The sequence below is a fragment of the Cervus elaphus genome, chromosome 17 (assembly GCF_910594005.1).
Source record: "Cervus elaphus chromosome 17, mCerEla1.1, whole genome shotgun sequence".
Lineage (NCBI taxonomy): Eukaryota > Metazoa > Chordata > Mammalia > Artiodactyla > Cervidae > Cervus > Cervus elaphus.
In genome coordinates, this window is record NC_057831.1 from 21,593,810 (window position 1) to 21,616,624 (window position 22,815).

Below are 22,815 nucleotides of genomic sequence, written 5' to 3' on the forward strand. Positions count from 1 at the left end.
TAAATACTGTATTTAGTATCTGTTCTGTTAGGGTGTCTTTTCCTTCTGGATGGTATTAACAATAACTATTCCAAGTCCTGCATAAAATCGAAGGATTGTTTCGCCTGTTTCTTTTGATGATTCTTTCCATTCTTTCCCTGGTAATCTCTTCACATGCGTGCAACATTTAGTACACAGCTGAAGACTCTACAGATCTCTGGAGTTCTTCTCAATGAAGCATTCTCCTCTTTGGGACTCTGAATTGTGAATTCCAGCACTTTTACCAAATTCTGAACTTCTTATCCTAACACAGAGAAAATCGTGGGGTCTGTGTAGGTCCCTCCTTCCTGCCTGAAGCCTAATGTGCTCTTTAGGAAGCAAGTGGGGTAATTGGAAGTTTACCTTTTTAAATTCCCTTCTCTCTAGTGATAGTATCTTGAGTTTCTTATTATCTTATATCTAAAAACTACTGCTTTGTGTATTTTTTCTTTTTTTAAAATGTGTGAAAGTAAATCAGTTTCTGTTAATCTACCATGGCTAGAAGCTGAAGTCATAACATGATAAAGTTTGTGATGGCTTGAATATTATTTACTATTAGGTTTATACAGCATTTTTGAGAGACTAGTTAAAGGTAAACAACCACTATATTTCACAAACCAGTGGTTTGTGACTATTTAGTCCATTTGTGGTCTAGTTTGCTTTATTCTGTTCCTTGAATAAAAATGATACAAAATCTAGTTGGTTTTTAGACTTATGTCATCTTATAAGAAACACCATGCAGGAGTCTGTGAATGAATTACTGGAAATTAATCTGTCTGGAAGACAGTTCTAAGTGGATGACTTTCTGATGGTGTAAAGCTGTGCTGTTCAATTTGGTAGCTAGCAGCCACATGTGGCAATTTAAATTTAAATTAATTAAAATGAAAATTTCATTAAATCAATTGCACTATCCACATATCAAGTATTTGGTAACCACATGTAACTACCATTCTAAACAGGAAATATTTCCACTGTCATAGAAAGTTCTCTTGGTCTAAAATGTCATCTCCACACATGATGAAAGCACATGATTTTAAGATTTAAGCCTGCTAATTCAGGCCTAAACTTTAGTAGTAAGATAATCATAGAAAAGACAGAGAAATACAAATCTACTGGCAGATATGAAGATGTATTTAAATTAAGAAAATATATTCTAATACCATGGAGCTGACACAAGAAATGCTGTGAAGACCCAATGAAGCTTAACTTTAGCAATAAGATTTTATGAAATCAAGGACTAAAGCAAGGAAAAACATGCATATGTGAGAAATAAAGGTATTATATTCAGCTGGGGAAAAGGAGGCAAAGACCAAATAACAGGCCTTGGCAGCATCCATAACTTTTATGTTTTACATATTCTGTAGGAAATGAACACATGGTTGTTTTTCAGATCTCTAAACCATGTTAAGACATATGGATAAATATTTCCAATAGCACCTCCCATGAAATTAAAAAAAACACCTTATTCATTCTGAGCCATTAGTTGATTTAGTTTATATAGACATTACATCTATTTTTAAATGTATGAATGTATTTTATGGTGGTAAGAACACAACATGAGAGCTACAATTTTAGAAAATGTTTAAATGTAAATTTGTTGATTATAGGTACAATTATACAGTGGATCTCTAGACATTATTGATCGTGCTTAACCAAAACTTTATGCCAACTGGTTAGGCTCCTTTGACCATGGGATTTCCCAAGCAAGAATACTGAAGTGGGTTGCCAATTCTCCAAGGGATCTTCCTGACCCAGGGATCAAACCTGGGTCTCCTGCATTAGCAAGCAGATTCTTTACCACGGAGCTACCAGGGAAGATCATAGTACATCTACACATTTGCTCATATACAAATATTAAAATACATTTAAGGAATTATATATAATCATAATCATGTTGTTAAAACTTAAAAATCTGAGGCTCCTTCGTATTTTAGATATTCTAGGTTTAGGAAATGCATAAAATACTCCAAACACAAATAGAGAATAATAGATGCTTTTAGATAATCAAGTTTGTATGATACAGTCTAGAGTAAGAATCAAAGGAGTAAGGTGAACATCAATGCTTGTTGTTTTGTCCCATTCCTCAGTTAAATCCACTTGATTAATAACCCCTATAAAAAATTCATTCAACAGAAAATGGCCAAACTTGAAATCCAGCAGTATAGACTCAATTCATTTTCTTTTTATAGCTTGATTTATTGTGTTGCTTACCCAGAGATGTTTTACAACAGTATCAAACCATTCCTTACACTTTCCGGTGACACTGATTAAAACAGGTAAGGTTGTAAAATAACAATATTAATCCCACTGTTATTAACCACATTTAAAATAATTTTCATAGTCACATATATCTCTCTAAAAATCTAGGTGTGACATAAAACAACTTATAAAAAGACAATCACTAAAGTTGCCCTCTTTGCTACTTTAAAAAAAAAAAAGTGAATTGGGGTTTGAGGAAAATGTTGAAGTCCATGTGTTAAAGCATAGCTAAATTGTTCATTAGAATTGGGTCCCCTGTCTCTGCTGTGTAGACCAATCTAGTCCCCTTCCAGTCTTTAACATTGTTAAGTATTGCAAATAACAATGGTTGCAAAAATGTTGCCCTTCACACTTCCTCATATCCCTGCTGCTGCATACTCTGAATACCTTCTCATCACTTCCAGCTTTCCCCCATCTATCAGTCTTCCTCTTCCTCTTAAATCTTTAACCTCTCCTATTCCATTGTTCCTGCCCCAGCCCAGCCCTTCCTTCAGTGGTTTCTCTTCCTCCACTCACCCCTAAACTGTTAAATGTTAAATCATTAGCCACTTCTCATCTTTATAATCTCCACTCTGAAAAATTGCATTTACTACTAACTATTTCCCGCATTTTGATAATTCCCACAGTGCTAACTTGGGTTATTTTTTCATATTGTTTTTCTGATTATCCTAGAAATATGTCAAATCTAGCATGTCCAAAATGACATTTATCGTCTTCTCTTTATCTCCTCCAAACTTAATTTTCTTCACTGATTCCTAATACTAATTAATAGCCACCTAAGCCAGAAATTTATGAAATATTTATTTCATTTTATCACTGCTGCTACTTTGTTAAATTAGGACCTTAACATGTCTTGCCCAATGACTGCAACAGTTTACTTCTCTATTCTCCCACTAATCTAAGCTGTATTTCATTTATTTGGCTTGAGTTGCCTTATAGAGTTAAAACACTTCACTCTCACCACTTCCCTGGTGGCTCAGACAGTAAAAAATCTGCTGGCAATGTGGGAGACCTGGTTCAATCCCTGGGTCAGGTAGATGCCCTGGAGGAGGGCATGGCAACCCACTCCAGTATTCTTGCCTGGGGAATCCCGTGGACAGAGGAGCCTGGTAGGCTACAGTTGATGGGGTTGCAAAGAGTTGGACACAACTGAGCAATTAACACTTTCACTTTCAACCTTATAGAGTTAAACCACTTCACCCTCACTGCCCCCAATATACACTTAGAACACACCCCAATATACACTTAGAACACCCCAGTGATAGGTCTCTTCTCTTGTCTACAGGATTTTAAAGTTCAAAGATCTTTGTATGGCCTCCAAGGCCATTTATGACCTTATAGCTCTCCTCTCCTCAGGGAGAAGCTTTTTTTCCTTCAGAAATGTGTGCATACCTCTGTCTCAGCTGTTATCATTTTATTCTATAGTTGGCATTTTACATTTCTCCTCTAAAGAAGGAGTTTATTGAAGCCATGTAGACTTCATGGTCTTTTGCCTCCTTCATGAGCATCTCTAAACAAATCACCAAGCCTTCCATATAGGCAGAACCTGGCACACACTTAGAAAATAGGCAGAACCTAGCAAAATCTAACATATCTCATCACATGTATATACACTTACAAAGTGGTACACCCATAGCTTGATATGTATAGACTTGCTATGAAAACAGTTAACAGGTGGTTGGAACTATATGATTTAATTAACCACTAAAGCCTGTCTATAGAGATAAAATTATCCATATGAGAACAAGATTAGTAAGTAAAACAGCTTGTGAGCCTTAAAAACTTTTATCTTTACAGATTAAAAGACCAGAAATATGCTCTTTTGGATGGTATAATTTTCATATATCAAAAACAGAACACTACAGTGGCTTCAACAACTAGGAAGAGAAAAAGTTACATAAATGAAAAGCACTGCTTTAAAAATATTTCTGGAAAGACAGGTCATCAATAATGAGTAAGTAAAGTGTCTCAATAAGTGTTAATAATTGTTTAAACTTACCTGGTTATTATATGCATCGGGTGCAAGTTTCTTGTACGTTGGTGCCATAAGAGTGGACAGGTTTTGTAAATGAGACTCCAGTTTCTCTTCCTGTGTAAAATGAATAATTCTGCATATTAAATTCCAAATCCATTCTATCCATATATGAAAGGTGATTAGATTTTTTCCCCTGCATCTTAGATCCAAATCACTATATATAGCATCTCTTATTAAATAACTGCCATCTTAACACACTATTTCTAAGTGAAAAGCATAGACCATTTATAACCTATTTTTGTGTTGTTAAATGTCTATCACTTTATTTTAATAAGATTAATCAATTTTCTACTTTGCATGCATTTTATCAATATATGTCTATACAAGTAGTAGATTAGGAGAATGAAGCCATACCATTTTAAAAGGTCACATTCTTTAATCCTCTCCAGTTAGTGGCCAAGGAAGATGAGGTGTTCAAAGGATTTGTTTGGTTTAACCTATTTCCAATCTTTATATTTTTAAATGTTTATGAAAATAGCATTTCAAAATTTGAAATGATATCTCCATAAAACTAAAAATAGCTAGGTGATTCAAATATGAATAAAACTCTAAGAACTATAATGTGGTATATGTGAAAAATTTTGTAAAGTTTAAAAGAGGAAAAATGTTCAGTTACACCCCACCCCCCCCAACCAAAGAATATGCTTTTTTAAATGCTAGGTGATAATAGTCCATTGTTCCATTCATACTTAGAGGTTCTCATTTCACGTTGATATTTCTCTAAAAACTGTGGGAGATTTAACCAGCTGGCTGAAAAACGTTTGTATTTCAGAAGGTGAGGAGATTTCTGACTGAAGCCCTCCTATCTAACAGACAGAGGATGTTACTAGCCATCCCCTGGATTTGGTTCACATGAAACACAGGAATAAATATTTATGAAGCAGTGGTGAAAAAGCTCTCCAATGTGAAAAATTAAAGTGGAAGGCAGCATGCAAATTTGCTGTTCATTAGGTTTATTAAATAGTTGGGTGTTTTTCTTTATGAAAAGAGGACTCTAGCACATTAATAACAGCATATTAAAATATTATGATTCTATGAAAAAAAATTATATCGTGACTTGAAGAGCTTTTGCACTTTATTAAATTTCCACTTACTATTATAATTACAAATAATAGAGATAACAAATTTTTCAATTAGAGGGACATGTAAAAATTATTACATCAATAGTATACATATCTATTTCAATTGCATCTAAAATTTAAAAGAAAACTATTCTGTGTGCAGATTCACTAAAAATTTAATCATATTTAAATGCTAAACATACTGAGGTTTTCCAATTAGTCAATTAACATACCCTAGAACACAAGCTACCCAAAAATTGTTAAATTTGATACCAGTTTACAAGTTATATTTCGAGAAATTGATAGTCTAGAGAAAGGACAAACCCAGTGACGTCAATGAGAAATCAGAGTTCATTTATTTCAACTACATTTTTATATTAAAATCTAAATATGTTTCAGTTACTTGATGCACTTATTATAGTAACATTAAACCATCAAATCTCATGGGCTGAAAATGTGAATAGAAATGGTCTTTTATGAATGTGGCAGTCACAAACATGGCTTCTATAATTCAGGTTTAAAAGATGAAAGTTTTAACAGTGAAGTATTAATAATTTTCATATGGATATGACAGCTGTGTAAAACTCTGGAATTAACATAAAAGACAAAGAATAAAAAGCCATAAGCATAAAGAGTTTGTGTTGCTCAAACCCTATTACTTTGGTATCACATGGTTGTTATCACGCATAATTTTATAAAATGTTATTTTGCGTGTCTACAGTTTAGCCAAAATTTTATTGATCAATCTTTGAGATGAAATTCTCTCTGATAATGAGAGTTTAACAGAGTATATCATATTATTCATTTCATCTGTGTTCATCAATTCTCCATGAAAAATAAACAGATTATACATCAGGAAGTAAACAAACCTCTTTTGGGTCATCCCCAAGCAGCTTAAATTTTCTTGGGATCTTGCTTCTGGCAAACTTACATCCATTGTAGTACATGCTCCATGAACAACCAAAAGAAAACGAGGCACCACAGGTCTCTGGGTCCAGCCCCTGACAGGCACAGGTTCTCCTGAGAAATCAAAGAACCAAGTTCATGACTATGGGTAGCACTGTCTGGGCCATCAATCTCATGTTCTGGGTATCTACATTCCAAAATGGGTGCAAATTAATTTTAAAAGTCTAACTTTATATTAAGCTGTGCCACAATCAAATGAGAAACGAACTATTTCAATTGACTCAAAAAGACTGTTTAAACAAACATTTTATTGTAGTATAAACCAGAGAAAAGTACACATGATTTTATAGCTTGCAATCACTCACAAATGGAACATACCCACGTGGCACTTAAACTAAGAAACAAAACATACACTTGCACCTTCAAAACCCCATCCTTTCAGGCGCTGTCCTCCTAACAGGAACTTCTTTCACAGGAGATTAGTCTTGCCTGTTTTTACATTGTCTGTGTGCCTGTGCCCATACACTCAGGCATGTCCGACTCTTTGCGATTCCATGGACTGTAGGCCGCCAGGCTCCTCTGCCCATGAGATTTTCCGGGTAAGAATACTGGAGGGGGTTGCCATTTCCTTCTCCAGGGGATCCTCCTGATGCAGGGATCGAATCTGCATCTCCCACATTGGCAGGCAAATTCTTTACCACTGAACCATGAGGGAAACCCTTTATACTATATCTACTACTGTGTCCACTGTGCATAGTCAACTCAATTGTGTCCAAATCTTTGTGATTCCATGGACTGCAGCCTGCCAGTATTTTCTTCCCATGGAATTCTCCAGGCAAAAATACTGGAGAGGGTTGCCACTCCCTTCCCCAGGGGATCTTCCCAACCCAGGGATCAAACCCAGATCTCCTGCACTGCCAGTGGATTCTCTACCATCTGAGCCACTAGGGAAGCTCTTTATACAATACATACTGTAAACCTACTGAACTTAGTGTGTATGCGTGTGTATATGTATGTGAAAGTTAGATATAAAAGTGAAAAAGTGTGTGTGTGTGTGTATATATATAGTTTTGCCCATTTTCATACTATGTATAGGATAGATCACACATACATTTATACACACACACACACACACACACATATAGTTTTGACTATTTTTACACTACATGTAAAGAAAAGGCAGAGGAACCGGAAATTAGAAAAGGCAGAGGAACCAGAGATCAAATTGCCAACATCTGCTGGATCATCGAAAAAGCAACAGAGTTCCAGAAAAACATCTACTTCTGCTTTATTGACTATGCCAAAGCCTTTGACTGCGTGGATCACAACAAACTGTGGAAAATTCTTAAAGAGATGGGAATACCAGACGACCTGACCTGCCTCCTGAGAAATCTATATGCAGGTCAAGAAGCAACAGTTGTAACTGACCATGAACAACAGACTGGTTCCAAATGGGGAAAGGAGTCCGTAAAGGTTGTATATTGTCACCCTGCTTATTTAACTTATATGCAGAATACATCATGCAAAATGACAGGCTGGATGAAGCACAAGCTGGAATCAAGATTCCTGGGAGAAATATCAATAACCTCAGATACGCAGATGACACCACCCTTATGGCAGAAAGTGAAGGGGAACTAAAAAGCCTTTTGATGAAAGTGAAAGAGGAGATTGAAAAAGTTGGCTTAAAACTCAACATTCAGAAACTAAGATCATGGCATCCGGTCCCATCACTTCCTGGCAAATAGATGGGGAAACAATGGAAACAGTGACAGACTTTATTTTTGTGGGCTCCAAAATCACTGCAGATGGTGACTGCAGCCATGAAATTAAAAGACGCTTGCTCCTTGGAAGAAAAGCTATGACCAACCTAGACAGCATATGAAAAAGCAAAGACATTACTTTGCCAACAAAGGTCCATCTAGTCAAAGCTATGGTTTTTCCATTAGTCATACATGGATGTGAGAGTTGGACCATAAAGAAACCTGATCGTTGAAGAATTGATGCTTTTGAACTGTGGTGTTGGAGAAGACTCTTGAGAGTCCCTTGGACTGCAAGGAGATCCAACCAGTCCATCCTAAAGGAAATCAGTCCTAAATATTCATTGGAAGGACTGATGCTGAAGCTGAAACTCCAATACTTTGGCCTCCTGATTCGAAGAACTGACTCATCAGAAAAGACCCTGATGCTGGGAAAGATTGAAGGCAGGAGGAGAAGGGGATGACAGAGGATGAGATGGTTGGATGGCATCATTGACTCGATGGACATGAGTTTGAGCAAGCTCCGGGAGTTGGTGATGGACAGGGAAGCCTGGAGTGCTGCAGCCCATGGAGTCACAAAGAGTCAGACACAACTGAATGACTGAACTGAACTGACACTACATGTAGTATGCTATATATTTTATACTGTAGTATAAAAATAGGCAGAAATGTGTGTGTGTATATTATACACATACATACATAACATATACATGTACATGCAATTATTTATTTAAGCTTATTTGTATCTTTTCTTTAATATTTTTTGGATGTTGCAACCATATTGTTACATGTTGTTTTACTATATTTACATGCATACAGTTTTCAATTGTATAAATATGCCACAAATTAACCATTCCAACACAGATGGGCCTTTGAGTGCTTTCTAGTTTTTGGCTAAAATACAGTACTGTGACTTTACAGACCAAGTCAGTTCTATCCTAAGGGCAATAAATAGGCAACCAAGCAAAGAAATCAAAAATTAAAAACAAGATAAAACAAGCCACAAGGAAAACTATGTTCAGTAGCTATTTTTTTCCTAGATGTACTGAGGTATAATTGAAAAATAAAATTGTACATATTTAAAGCATTCAATGTGATGATTTGATATAAGCATATATTATGAAAGGATTCTCCCATCAAGTTAGTTAACATATCTATCACCTCACAAATTTATCTTTTTTTTTCTTGCAAAGAACATTTAAGTATGACCCTTTTAGCAAATTTCAATTATACCATAAGGTGTTATCAACCATAGTCACCATGTTATACATTAGAGCCTCAGATTTTATAATGAAAGATTATATATATCCTTTTACCAATCTCTATTTCCCTCAGGCCCTAGACTCTCACAACCACTATGCTACTCTGTTTCAATGAGTTTGATTTTTGTTTGTTTTTGACTCCATGGATAATTGATACCATTAGTATTTGTCTTTTTCCATCTGGCTTATTTCACTCAGTATAATAATACCCTCCAAGTTCATCCACATTTCAAAAATGACAGGATTTCCTTTTTTTAAAGCTAAATAATAATTACTGTGTGTGTGTACACAAACCACATCTTTATCCATTTATCCATTAATGGAATCTTAGGTTGTCTCCACATCTTGGTTATAGTAAACAATGCTGCAAAAAAGATACTTCTTTGAGATAATTGTTTCATTTACTCTGGATACATATGGATAAGTGGATTGTGGCATCTTTCATTTATGTATTGCTCTCCTGACCTCACTGGACAACAATAGTCTTATCTGTAGTAACAATATTATTTTGAAGTTATTTATGTATGTTCTGACATGAAGAAATCATTGTTAACTTCAATTGAGAATTTCAGTATAAGATGAAAGAAGTCTAAAGATAAGTAAAGATCCTGTAATCCTATGAATAGGAAATAGCATGAATTCATGGGTTAAAAAGTTCAAAATTTCTCTTTCTAAAAAAAATTTACATATCTGCCCACTGAAAATACCTAAAGTAACAATATTGTTGTAGCAATGGGCACATCTGGATACAGATTGTGATCTCAAAATACCATTTCTCATTGAAAAGAACACAAGTTAAAACCCATTAATTTTTCAAATCAGTTAATAATGATATCAAAAAGAAACCACAAACTAATCATTTTTGGATGGTTTACTAAGGCACCAATTCACTATTTTGAAATTTCACAACTAAAGATACTTACCATGCATTATTCTATCATTTGTTTACAAACTATATGTAATGGTAACCAAACAGTTAATAGGGAAAAGATTTTTAAAGTCAACTTTTCAGAAATATGGAAATTAACAAAAGGCTTGTAGCAGTCCAGAAAGCATTTATTCAAGAATAGCAGTGAAATTTCGGTAAGAAGCTAAACTTTACACAATGTTTTAACTTGCCCTATTCCCACTGTCCCCAGAACTCCACAACAGCCTTGAAAACCAGCAGTTCACATTTATGGTGAAAATCAGCAGGCTGACAACCACTGGAGAGGGCAGAATTAGGCTGGATATCCTCCAAAGCCCTACTCCTGGAGAAATGTCACTACTTTACCTATCTGGTAGCTCTCTAGAAGACCCCACTGACAAGGCTTTCTTTATTTGATCTGACCTGGAGCTCACCTATTAAACACAGCCTTTTCCCCACTGGAGGTATTTGTTGACAATAGTCAGAGGCAGCTGTTGAACATTGTAGCTGTCTGAGGTCTTGGTAGACAAAACGAGCTAGACTGACCAAGAAAAAGAGAGAAGACCCAAATTACTAAAATTAGAAATAAAAAAGAGGATATTACCAATGACCTTATTAAAAGCATTATAAGGGAATACTATAAAAATGATCTATTAACAAATTAGATAACATAGAGGAAATGGACGAAAATCCCAGAAAGCACAAACTACTGAAACTGATGAGACAGAAATCTGAATATATCTATAACAAGAAGATTGAATCAATAATCAAAAAAATGCCCACAAGAATAAACCCAGGAGTACATGATTTTCCTGGTACATTTAAAGAACATTTAAAGAACTAGCCCCAATCCTTTACAAATTCTTCCAAATAATATGAGAGAAACCTTTCCAATGCATCCTAGGAATCCAGTATTACCCTGAAACTATAAAACAAAGACATCAAAAGAAAACTATAGACCAATATCCCTTATCAATACAGATGAAAAAATCCTCAATAAAACACCAGCAAACAGAATCCAGCAATATACACAAAAAGTATACACTATAGCCAAGTAATAAACTATGCCAGAAATGCAATGTTGGTCCAATGTACAAAAAATTCAGTCAATATATTATATACTGCATTAACAAAATGAAATACAGGAAAAGCATCTGAGAAAAGCCCAACATCCTTTTATGATAAAAATATTCAACCTAAAAAAAAAAAAAATATTCAACCTAAGAACAGAAAAAGAATCTTCCTCAATCTGACAAAGAACGTTTACAAAAACCCTACATTTAGCATCATACTAAGTAGTGAAAACTAAAAGTTTTCCTATTAAAATCAGGGATAAGACATAGATGTTTGCTTTTGCCAGTTCTGTTCAATATCCACTTTACATTCTAGCCAGGGAAATAATGCAAAAGGATAAAAAAAAAAATAAAGACACTCAGATTGGCAATGAAGAAATTAAACTATCTCTATTCATAGATGACAAGATTTTTATATGTATAAATCCTAAGGAATCCACTAAAAAAATCAGTACTAATCAACTAGTTTAATAAGTTTGCAGGATATGAGGTTAATATATAAAAACCAATTGTGTAAGTGTGTCATAGCAATGAACAATTCAAAAATAAAATCAAAATAATTCCACTTAAAATAGCATCAAAAATAATAAATTACTTAGGAATTTGACAAAAGAAGTGTAGTACTTGTATACTGCAAACTATAAAACATCATTGAAAGAAGTTAAAAACCTCAATAAATGTAAAGACATACTGTCTAATAAATAGGAAGATGTAATATTGTTAAGATGTCAATAAAACCTCTGTCAAAATCCCAAATGGGGAGATTAATATGTTGATCCTAAAATACATAGAGAACTGAAAAGGATACAAAGTAGCCAAAACAATCCTATAAAAGGAAAACAGATTTACACACCCGATTTCAAAACTTACCACAATAACTACAGCAGTCAATACCATGAAGTATTGGCATAAGGACAGGTATGTAAATTAATGAAATAGGAAAGTCCTGAAATGACCCATACATCTTTGTCAATTAATTTTCAACAGGAATGACAAGACAATTCAATATGGAAAACACAGTCTCTTCAACAAATGGTGCTGAGACAACTGGATAGTCACATGCAAAAGAATGAAGCTGACTTCTTATCTCACATGATAACTCAACAGTGATCAAAAGACTCAAATGTAAGAGCTAAAACTATAATACTCTGGGAAGAAAACATTGGTGTAAATCTTCAAGACCTTGGATTATGCAGTGATTTCTTAGAGATGACACTGAAAGTACAAGCAATTGATTTCATCAAAATAAAAAACTTCTGTGCTTCAAGGATATCATCAAATGAAGAGATAACCTACAGAATGAGCAAATATCTGCAAACCATATATCTGATGAGTGCTAGCATCCAGAACAATTAAAAATTGAGCAAAGATTTAAGTAAAGATTTCTTCAAAGAAGACAGAGGAATAGCCAATAGCAAATGAAATAATGACTAACATCATTACTCATAAGGTAAATGCAAATCAAAACCATGAGATACCATTATACCCACTGAAAAGGTTATAATGAAAAAGGCAGACAATAAGTAGTTTTGATTAAAATGTAGAAACATCAGAACCTCTGTATTTTGTTGCTAGGCATTAAGAGTGGTACAGCTGTTTTGGAAAACATTCTGGCAGTTCCTCAAAAAGTTAAACAGCATTACCATATGACTAACAATGTCATTCCTAGGTATATACCCAAGAGAAGTGAAAATATACATCTATACAAAAACATGTACACAGGTATTTATAATAGCCAAAAAGTAGAAATAACCAAAATGTCTATGAACTGATAAACAGAGAAAATGTGGTACATATACACAATGGAATATTATTTAGTCATAAAAAGAAATAAAGTACTGATTAATGTTATGACAAAGATGAACCTTTAAAACATTATAAGATACCTAGGAATAAAATCCTACCTAAAGAGGCAAAAGACCTGTACTCTGAAAACTATAAGACACTGATGAATGAAATCGAAGATGACAAAGATGGAAAGATATACCATGTTCTTGGATTGGAAGAATCAATATTATCAAAATGACTATACTACCCAAGGCAATATACAGATTCAATGCAATCCCTATCAAATTGCCAATGGCATTTTTCACAGAACTAAAACAAAAAATTTTTAAATTTGTATGGATACACAAAAGACCCTGAATAGCCAAAGCAATTCTGAGAAAGAAAAATAAAGCTGGAGGAATCAGGCTCCCTGACTTCAGACTATTCTACAAAGTCACAGTTATCAAAACAGTTTGGTACTGGTGCAAAAACAGAAATATATTAACAGATCAATGGAACAGAAATAAAGCCATGTATCTATGGTCAATTAATCTATGGCTAAGGAGGCAAGAATATACAATGGAGAAAAGACAGTCTCTTCAATAAGTGGGGCTGGGAAAACTGGACAGCTCATGTAAAAGAATGAAATTAGAACACTCTCTAAAAACATACACAAAAATAAACTTGAAATGTATTAAAGACCTACATGTAAAGCTGAGCACTAAAAACTCTTAGAGGGAAATTAGGCAGAATACTCTTTAACAAAAATTTTGCAGCAATAGCCTTTTTTGATTCACCTTCTAGTGAAAATAAAAACAAAAAACAAATGGGATGTAATTAAACTTAAAATCTTCTGTATAGCAAAGGAAACCATAAACAAAATGGAAAGATAACCCACAGAATGGGAGAAAATATTTGCAAAAAAAGTGACTGACAAGGGATTAATTTCTAATATACAGTTCATGTAGTTCTATATCCCCCAAAAAATAAAAAAATGGGCAGAAGATCTAAATAGAAATTTCTCCAAAGACATACAGATGGCCAAAAAGCAACTGAAAAGATGCTCAACATCGCTAATTATTAGAGAAATGCAAGTCAAAACTACAATGAGCAATAACCTTACACCAGTCAGAATGGCCATTATCAAAAAAATCTATAAACAGTAAATGCTGGAGAGGGTGTGAAGAAAAGGGAACCCTTCTACACTGTTTGTGGGAAATGTAAATTGGTACAGCCATTATAGAGAACAGTATGGAAGTTCTTTAAAAAAAAAAAAAAGAACTATTTTTAAGGAACTTAAAAATAGAACTACCATATGATCCAGCAATCCCATTCCTGGGCATATATCTAGAGAAAACCAGAATTTGTAAAGATATATGCACCCCGATGTTTACTGCAACACTATTTACAATAGCCAAAACATGGAAGCAACCTAAATGTCCATTGACAGAAGAATGAATGTGATATATATATACAATGGAGTATTACTTGGTTATAGAAAAGAATGAAATAATGCTGTTTGCAGCAACATGGATGGACCTAGAGATTATTACACTAAGTGAAGTAAGTCAGAGAAAGACAGATATGACATGATATCAGTCATGTGGAATCTAATTTCTTAAAAATGATTTACAAAACAAAGGAGCTTGGGATCAACATACACACACTACTATATACAGAAAACCAACAAAGCACAGGAAACTCTACTCAGTATCCTGCAATAATCCTGGGAAAAGAATCTGAAAAAGAATGAATATATGTACCATTGAATCACTCTGCTGTATACCTGAAATTAAGACAACATTGTAAACCAACTAAAATTTTGTTGGTTTACTCTACTAAAATTTTTTTAAAAAATTTAAAGAACACACATTATGCTAAGTGGAAAAGGCCAGACAGACAGGTTAAATATTGTATGATTCTATTAATATGAAATGCCCAGAGGGGGCAAATTTATAGAGACAGAAAGTTGATTAGTAGTTGTCATTTAGGGGAAAGAAGAATGGAGAGTGACTAACTAATGGCTATGAGGTTTATATTTGGGAGTGATAAAAATGTTGCACAACTTCATGAATATACTAATGCACTGTATTATATACTAAAAGGGTGAATTTTATAGTGTGTGGATTATATCTAAATTTTAAAAAATCACTACATAACAAAGTGACTTCAAGGTGATTTCCTACATGAAGTGGATACTAAAAAGGCACATTTCTTTCAACAGAGGCCTTTCAATTCCAGTTAGAATTTTCACATTGTAGCCTCATTTTCAACATGACTCAGAATTTGGCTAATTGTTAAATAACAAATCAGAGAAACTGTAATAAAAATATTTGCCTATGCAACATATTTTTAAAATGCTTCAACCTCTTTGGACTTCTAACTGTAAAAAAGAAAAAAGAAATTTAAGCTAAAAACTAGATCAGCTATTCAAACTTATGCAAGAATAGAAAACTAGCAAAATAATTCAAATGTATACAACACATAAATTTGTACAACATTAAAAAATAAGAAACATTTCAATTTTCAAACTAATAGAAACAGGTAATATTCATCGATGGATGTGCTAAGCCGTTAAGTAAAAGCTTTCTAGGAAACTTTATGATGGGTGGATCAAGCTAATAACTTCTGAACTGAACACTGATAATATCACTATAAATGGGACAAAGCAGATATTATGTCCCTCATGATGGGCCTAAAGAAGTAAGATTATTTCATGACCACTTATGAAGCATTTTGCTAATATACATGTATACATACATATTTAAGTCTCTAACTACCAGCGTATAGAAGATATTAGGGGAAGAGGAACAAGTTAAGCAAGTGTGCACAATCAAACCCAGAGTGTGGGAAATTTTACAAAGCAAATCAAAATCATACAGTCTAACAAATTCATTAAAAAGAGGGGAAACTAGTCACAAGAGGCTTGTGAATCATATACTTGATCTTACAAACTGGGACATGTTTGAGAATAAAAGGAAGTTCTAGCAATAATTATGCTAGATGATAGGCTTGAACTAGGACCTACTGAAAAGTCTCAATCAAATGCAAGATACAGACTTTCTTTTTCTCAGTATTTTTTTTCTCTCTGTGTATATTGGAAATAGGATCCAATTAGGGAACTTTAAATGTGGTCTCAACATCATAAATGATATTCAAGAATCACTCAATTTTGAAATGAAGGATAATGCCACTGTGACTAGGTTTTGTTAAAGAAAAGTCCTTATCTGTTAGCGATATACATCAGAGTGAATATAGCTGAGATGATATGGCATCTGTTTTGCTTTAAAACAGTGGTGGGGGTGGGGTTAGGAAGTGTGGAGGGGAGGATATATGTAATAGTATTGGCAAATTGTTGATAAATGTTGAAGCCATGTGATGAGTTCCTAGGGATTCATTATCCTGCACTCTCCATTTATGTCTATTGGAAAATTTTTATAATATACAGTTTCTTTAAAAGCTTAATATCACCCAGCATGGCAGAGACAGTTCTGGCTTTGACTTTCTTATAATGACAGATAACACTCCCACAACTCTCACTTGCCAAAAAAATACTGGTGAGGCTTAGTCCGTAAAATGGACATCTCAAACGGAAATCTTTAAAGGAGAAACAAATGGCCTGGCTCAAAGGAAATGTAAAAATTCATTCTGACTTTCCCACTGGACGATGCTCTCAGAGTTCATTTCTGGACTCACAGTGGGTGGTTATGGTGCATGAGGGCACTGGGATTTATAAGAGTTCAGTGATGAGGGTCACACAGCTTTGAACATTAAAATGAGTCAGCAGCCCCAATTTGAGATTATCCTTCACTGTTGTTGTTTAGTCACTTCAGTCATGTCTGACTCTTTGTGACCCTATGGAGCCCACCAGGCTCCTCTGTCCATGGGATTCTCCAGGCAAGAATACTGGAGTGGGTTGCCATTTCCTTCTCCAGGGGATCTTCCCGACCCAGGGATTGCACCCAGGTCTCCTGCATCACAGGCAGATTCTTTTCCTACTGAGCCACCAGGGCAGCCCTTTGACCCTGTTACCAGGAATTTTTCAAGGCCTAAGGATAGAGAAACAATAAACAAGCTGCAATAAAAATAAAATCTCATGCCATGAAAATAAGTATTCTTCATACTTGGCAAATACTAATAATTTTAACTTTTGCCAGACATGAAATAAAATTTATTTTATAGGGTAGGAGAAACTTCATAAGCTGTATCTGAGTGATATATGGTATGTCATTGGTTAAGTGTCTATTTGAATCATGTACTTCAAGTATATTTTTTGTTTTTTGGGGGACTGCTCCAAGTATGAGTAACTCAAAGCCAAAATATCATCTAAATAACTCCTCATCTTTACTTTGAAATTCCAGATCAAGTTAAGCAAAAGCATATAGACTGCCCTTTAAAATGTTTTAATATTTGCAGCACATCTTTTAATAGCTTTGTACCTGCCTCCTATTTAGACCAGTGAAACAAATTACAATTTTTCTTAGACCCCAGCCCCATCAACATTCGTGATTTTCAAAAGCAAAATAATGTAATTTAGCAAAGTTCTTAACATAAAATCTGACATATAGAAATAAATTATGTTTCAGACAATGGCATTTATAGGAATCAAAGAAAAGCCTTTAGGGGAAAAATAACAGATGTATAATATTATAAAAATTAAATCAGTTACAAAGGATGTGAAATATAGTTTGCAGGAAACTTTAAGAAATGTAAACAAAACTGTCATTTTCACAAGATCTTTGGTGGTTTAGAAGTTCCAGCCACCAAGTCTAAGAGGAAGTCTGCTTTACGAACACAAGGCAGTGTCACTGAATTCCTGAGAAAAATGTTGTCACCAACACCAGCTCAAGGTGTCTTAATGTTCATTTTCTTTCTGATTAAAGGCACCTAAATGCATTTTTTAAAAAAAGATGAAACATGAGATGTTAGGATAAATAGAATATTTCCTTACACCTAAAGCAATGCAGGAGACCCCGGTTCGATTCCTGGGCTGGGAAGATCTGCTGGAGAAGGGATAGGCTACCCACTCCAGTATTCTTGGGCTTCCCTTATTGCTCAGCTGGTCAGGAATCTGCCTGTAGTGTGGGAGACCTAGGTTTGATCCCTGTGTTGGGAAGATCCCCTGGAGAAGTGAGGCTACCCATTCTAGTATTCTGGCCTGGAGAATATAATGGACATGGGGTCGCAAAGAGGTGGACACGACTGAGCGACTTTCACTTCACTTCAAAGCTGTCAACCATAAGTTTGAGTCATGTCTTATGAATCAACAACTTCAATCCTCCATCTATCATTTGTGAAAGTGGGTTTATGGCCATAAGGTACACACCGTGAAATTTCTAGATCATAACTATCATAGAAAACCAAGCCATATTTTCATATCAAAACAGTAATTTTGATAGATTATTTATAGTTGATTTAGTACTCCCCTACCTGCCCCCAGTGTCCCAGAGGGAGCCCCTAACATATACTTAAACCACACCAATTAGAGTAATAGTCAATGAAACTACAAATTTGGTTAGCAGTGAGTTGTTGCAATGAACAGACAATATTTCCATAAGCTCAGTAAACTATTTTGTAATTTGGTGGACATGGGAGAAAGGAGACTAAAGGAAGAAGCACAAAATTAAACTGTGACTAAAATAGTTACATAGGATTTCAGTGCAGCACTGTGAATTTTCCTGTATTTTTTAATGATATACAAGAATACCAAAGCAGAAGGAAAATTAAAAAATACACTTTCTTCAAGTGAAGATTTAAATTTCCTGCAAGCAGATGAGATTAAAACATAAAAAAAACACAAACAAACCATAAATTCTTGGTTGCATTAAATATATTTAACTGTATACCCTTGCTTTCCTATTTCAAATTTTTATATTCCTAGAAAATAATGCCCATCCATGGCTAATGTGTTGATTATTTAGCAGCAGTAAAAATAGAAGCAATTTTGATTATTACAATGGAAGTAAGGAACTAGATTGCAGTGAAAAACCAGTTTGTTCCTACAGGACCTCTACAGCCTTGTATTTTTGTCTGCTACAGATATAGTAAAATCCTTGATCTGGAAACCCTAAAGTTTCTTACCAAGCTTACTGTCTCAAATACTGCAGCACCGAAGTGGTATCAATATTCTAACATGATGGCCAGGCACACAAAAAGAGTGAGCTTGCAGCGAGCAGACACACAGATATTTTCAAGTTTATAGTATGGTCCAGTTTGTGGATATACACAGACTTCCAGCAAGCTGCTTCTAACTCATAGTTACACTGTCCGAAGGTACAAAATATTAGTGAGTGCACCTTCCTCAAAGTATGCGTGTTAGCAAATACAAGATCCTATTGCATGTTTGTGAAGCGGGCATTTTGAGCCCTGTTTTATAAACATGAAAACACAAGTTTGACTCTTGACCCCCAAGCCGACGGTCAGGTTTTCTAGCAGCGAGGAGGAGGAGAGGCCCGGGAGGCACTTACTCTTCGTTCAGGGCGCAGCGCCGGTTGGTGAGCATGCCGTGCTTCCTTAGCGTCTCGGTGAGCTCCGAGTACAGCTTGTCGGCCAGAGAGACTGGGATGCCTTCCCACACCAGGATGAGAATCACGATCACCGCAGCCTCACACGTGTGGCCAGCTCGCTCCCGCACCAAGCACAGTAGCTTCTCCTCGCTGCAGCTTCTGCGAACCACCTGTCCGGGTCACCATTCCACCCCAACACCCCACCCCAACCAAAACAAAACAAGGGTCACTTGCAGCAGAGGAGAGCATCGACTGATGTCTGTATATTTTCTCACATCTGGTCACAGTTAGGCTGACATCTTTCAGCACATGCCACCTGCCTTTTGTTGCCCATCTATGACGCTGGGGCTTACCCCGGGGTCAGAAGCAGGAGAGCTGCAAATGCAGGCAGTGTGTAGCAGACCCACTCCCCAGGACACTGCAGGCAACGCTCCCTACATTAAAGCCAGAGCTACATGGGCAACACTTTAAAGTTCCAGGGCTTCAAAAATGACAAGATAAAGATTAACTGTAGGTTTTTAAAGGATTAAGGACCTCAGAAGCTGGGAAGAATTATACTTCTAGCAGGCACCTGGACAGACCTCCTCCTCACCATTAAGTTCTTTCAATTAAGTACAGTTTGTACATGGTTTTAAACTGCCCTTTTCTTAAGAGATGACACAATGATAAATATAAGCAATATTCCTTTCTGCTGGCATAAACGACTGTCTGATCTGGGCAACCCAATTCTCAGGGTTAGATGAATGAATCAAAATGCCCAAGACTGAGGATCAAAGGCCTTGTCAAGTCACACTTACCCATTTGGCAATAGGACATCCCTGAGAACTTTTGCCTTCTTTACCAGTATAGATGACTCTTTCAATCCTAATAGCTTTACCCTTCTGTCCAAACCTTAAAGAAATCCACAGAAACACACACACACATAAAATTAGCAAATGAATCTAAGAGGCAACCAAAATACTGAACATTTGTGCATAATTTTATTCTATGATCACATCCTGAGAAATGAATAGTTTAATTTATTAAAAAAAAAAAAACAGAACTAAGCCAAGGAAACTGGATAACAGACTTTAAGCCTTGTATCTCTTTAGTATCAAAATATATTGATAATTGTAATGAACTATTTTGAAATTATATGTTGGGTAAAAATAATGGGGAAGCTTATTTTTATACATAATTTCACAAAGCACAAAACTTTTCCAAGTTTGTTAAATTTAGTCTTCCAAGATATGTACTATTTGATTTGTCCTTTGCTGAATTTAGCTATTTTAAAACTTGGGGAATCTTAATAGATTTTAGTTAGAATCTGTTCCTCTAAGAATCTCTCTCACATTGTTTAAAAGGCTCTCAAATTACTAGTATCCAGCAATTTTGAAACTATGGGATAATTCTAGAAACAGATTATATTTTCCCTTATCACCAAGACACTACTTACTACTTGCTAATAAAAGAGGGCACTTAGGGAAATTCACTATTTTTGCCAGGCTACTAGATGATTATTTAGTGAATTTCTATATGCTAATTTAGAAATAAATAATTTGGAATTGGGGCAACAATGATACAGAATATGTCCTTGCTGCCCAGGAGGCTTCCTAATGTATTTTAATGATGAAACTGCCTACCTCTTAAAGAAAAGGCACTCTAGCATAACAGCAGCTCGGCGCTGTTGATACCTATACGAACGTCTCTCTCTGCACTGATTCTCACTCATAAGAGTCTTCTACATGCAGGAATAACCATGTAGATTCAGGTAAGTACCTGCATGCTTATGACTGACAGTTAAACATAAATGTAGCTATACATAGAATCTGTCTCTATTTCTATTCAGTATATCATTCTTGCCCTCTGCTCACACCAGTGGACAACTTCCTTAGAGATAACTACTCGTTTACAACTCGAGGTGAATTTAACGCAATGGTTCCTTTCTTATACCACCTTTCCCCCTTTCTGACACTTTATCAAGTGGGAAAGCCAGAGCGGGGCCTCTCTTTGCGGCCTGCGCCAGCACCCACCCTTATGCCTGGCAGGCTGGCTGGCTGGCTGGCTGGTTCCTGTCCATGCCTGGGTTTTCTGGCATCCATCTCAAAGTGGGCAGCCTGTGCCAGCTTGCAGACTATTAGTCCTGTCAAATATTGTGACTCTCTGGTGAATAGCACAGTGTGTAATGTTGGCAACCCTGGAATAGCTAAGCCTACTAATAATTACTCAGTTTACAATTGTTTACTGCTTTGTATGTGAAAGCTGGAAAAATTCTGACATATACAAAAGGATAACCGTTCATCTGCCCTGTGCCTTTGTGTTAATTACCTTTCTTCCATGATTTCTCTAATAGCTGCCACATTAGGACCTGCTCCTAGATGGGTATAAAAAGGACCTTCATCTTTTTCAATAATTTGCTCTGTTGAGATAATAGAAGATTATTATTTTAGACCTCAATTATACTAAATATAAAGGCTACATCCACAAAGCTTATCCCCCAACTGTACAGTAAGGGCCCTAAATGTGACTTTAAACATTTTTTTTCCTTTAAAATGAATTGATGGACTAATCTATTAAAAAATGTGCGAAATAATTAAGTATATGTACATTCTGCCTGTTGGATAAAAATATATTAAATACATTTCAGATATGGATAAGGAGCTATTTTAAACCAAGTAATTGGAAGTAAACAAAGAAAACAGTGAGGGAATTAGAATATATTATATGTAATATCAACTACAATCCAATTTTTTAAACTGAACAAAAAAATTACAGCTTACTAGAAGCCTGCCTGCTATTTGGATGTTAAAAGATTAAAAGTAAAATCTCCTGTCCTATCTCATCCCCCAGGATCTTGTTCAGTTTATTGTCAAGATACCTTTTTCTCCTCTTCTTTTCCCACAACAGTCAGTCACTCTGTTTTGAAAATAAGAACACTGAATCCAGATCCATGTTTGTATGTACTTTAGAACAACTTATGATGAGAGAAAACTTAAAGAGAGGGTCAGATAAAAGGAAGAGGCTCTTGCATACCATCAAAGATGACAAGTGTGGGAAAAAAGGGTTAGTGTGATAGGAGCGGGGCGTGAAGGTGAGGATAACTTACCCAGGGTTGTCTATGACATGTGTGGCACGTTAGCCCCATGAGGCAATAATATTAACCACACGCCAAGGGGCAGTATGGACCCTCCCTCCATCCTCCTATAAAATGTGGGGTGTCCCATTGTGAGAGGAACAACATGGAGTGGGTGGACTATTAGCCACAGTAGTTTAACACTGGTTTTA

General features: G+C 35.5%; 1 protein-coding gene across 4 annotated transcripts in view; it reads right to left on the reverse strand.

Moving 5' to 3' along the window:
* The window catches only part of TET2 (tet methylcytosine dioxygenase 2), a 133,734-nt gene that overhangs the window by 16,029 nt on the left and 94,890 nt on the right, over positions 1-22,815 (reverse strand). Inside the window, exons 4-8 of one of the 4 annotated variants that reach the window (XM_043871470.1) lie at positions 21,859-21,949; positions 20,349-20,442; positions 19,513-19,721; positions 6,243-6,393; positions 4,277-4,366 (exon numbers count right to left, since the gene is read on the reverse strand). In XM_043871470.1, the coding sequence (XP_043727405.1) occupies positions 4,277-4,366; positions 6,243-6,393; positions 19,513-19,721; positions 20,349-20,442; positions 21,859-21,949 (635 nt within the window). Of the gene's footprint in view, positions 1-4,276; positions 4,367-6,242; positions 6,394-19,512; positions 19,722-20,348; positions 20,443-21,858; positions 21,950-22,815 lie in introns of those variants that run through there. The other 3 variants (XM_043871471.1, XR_006334720.1, XM_043871472.1) reach the window with 3 other exon arrangements.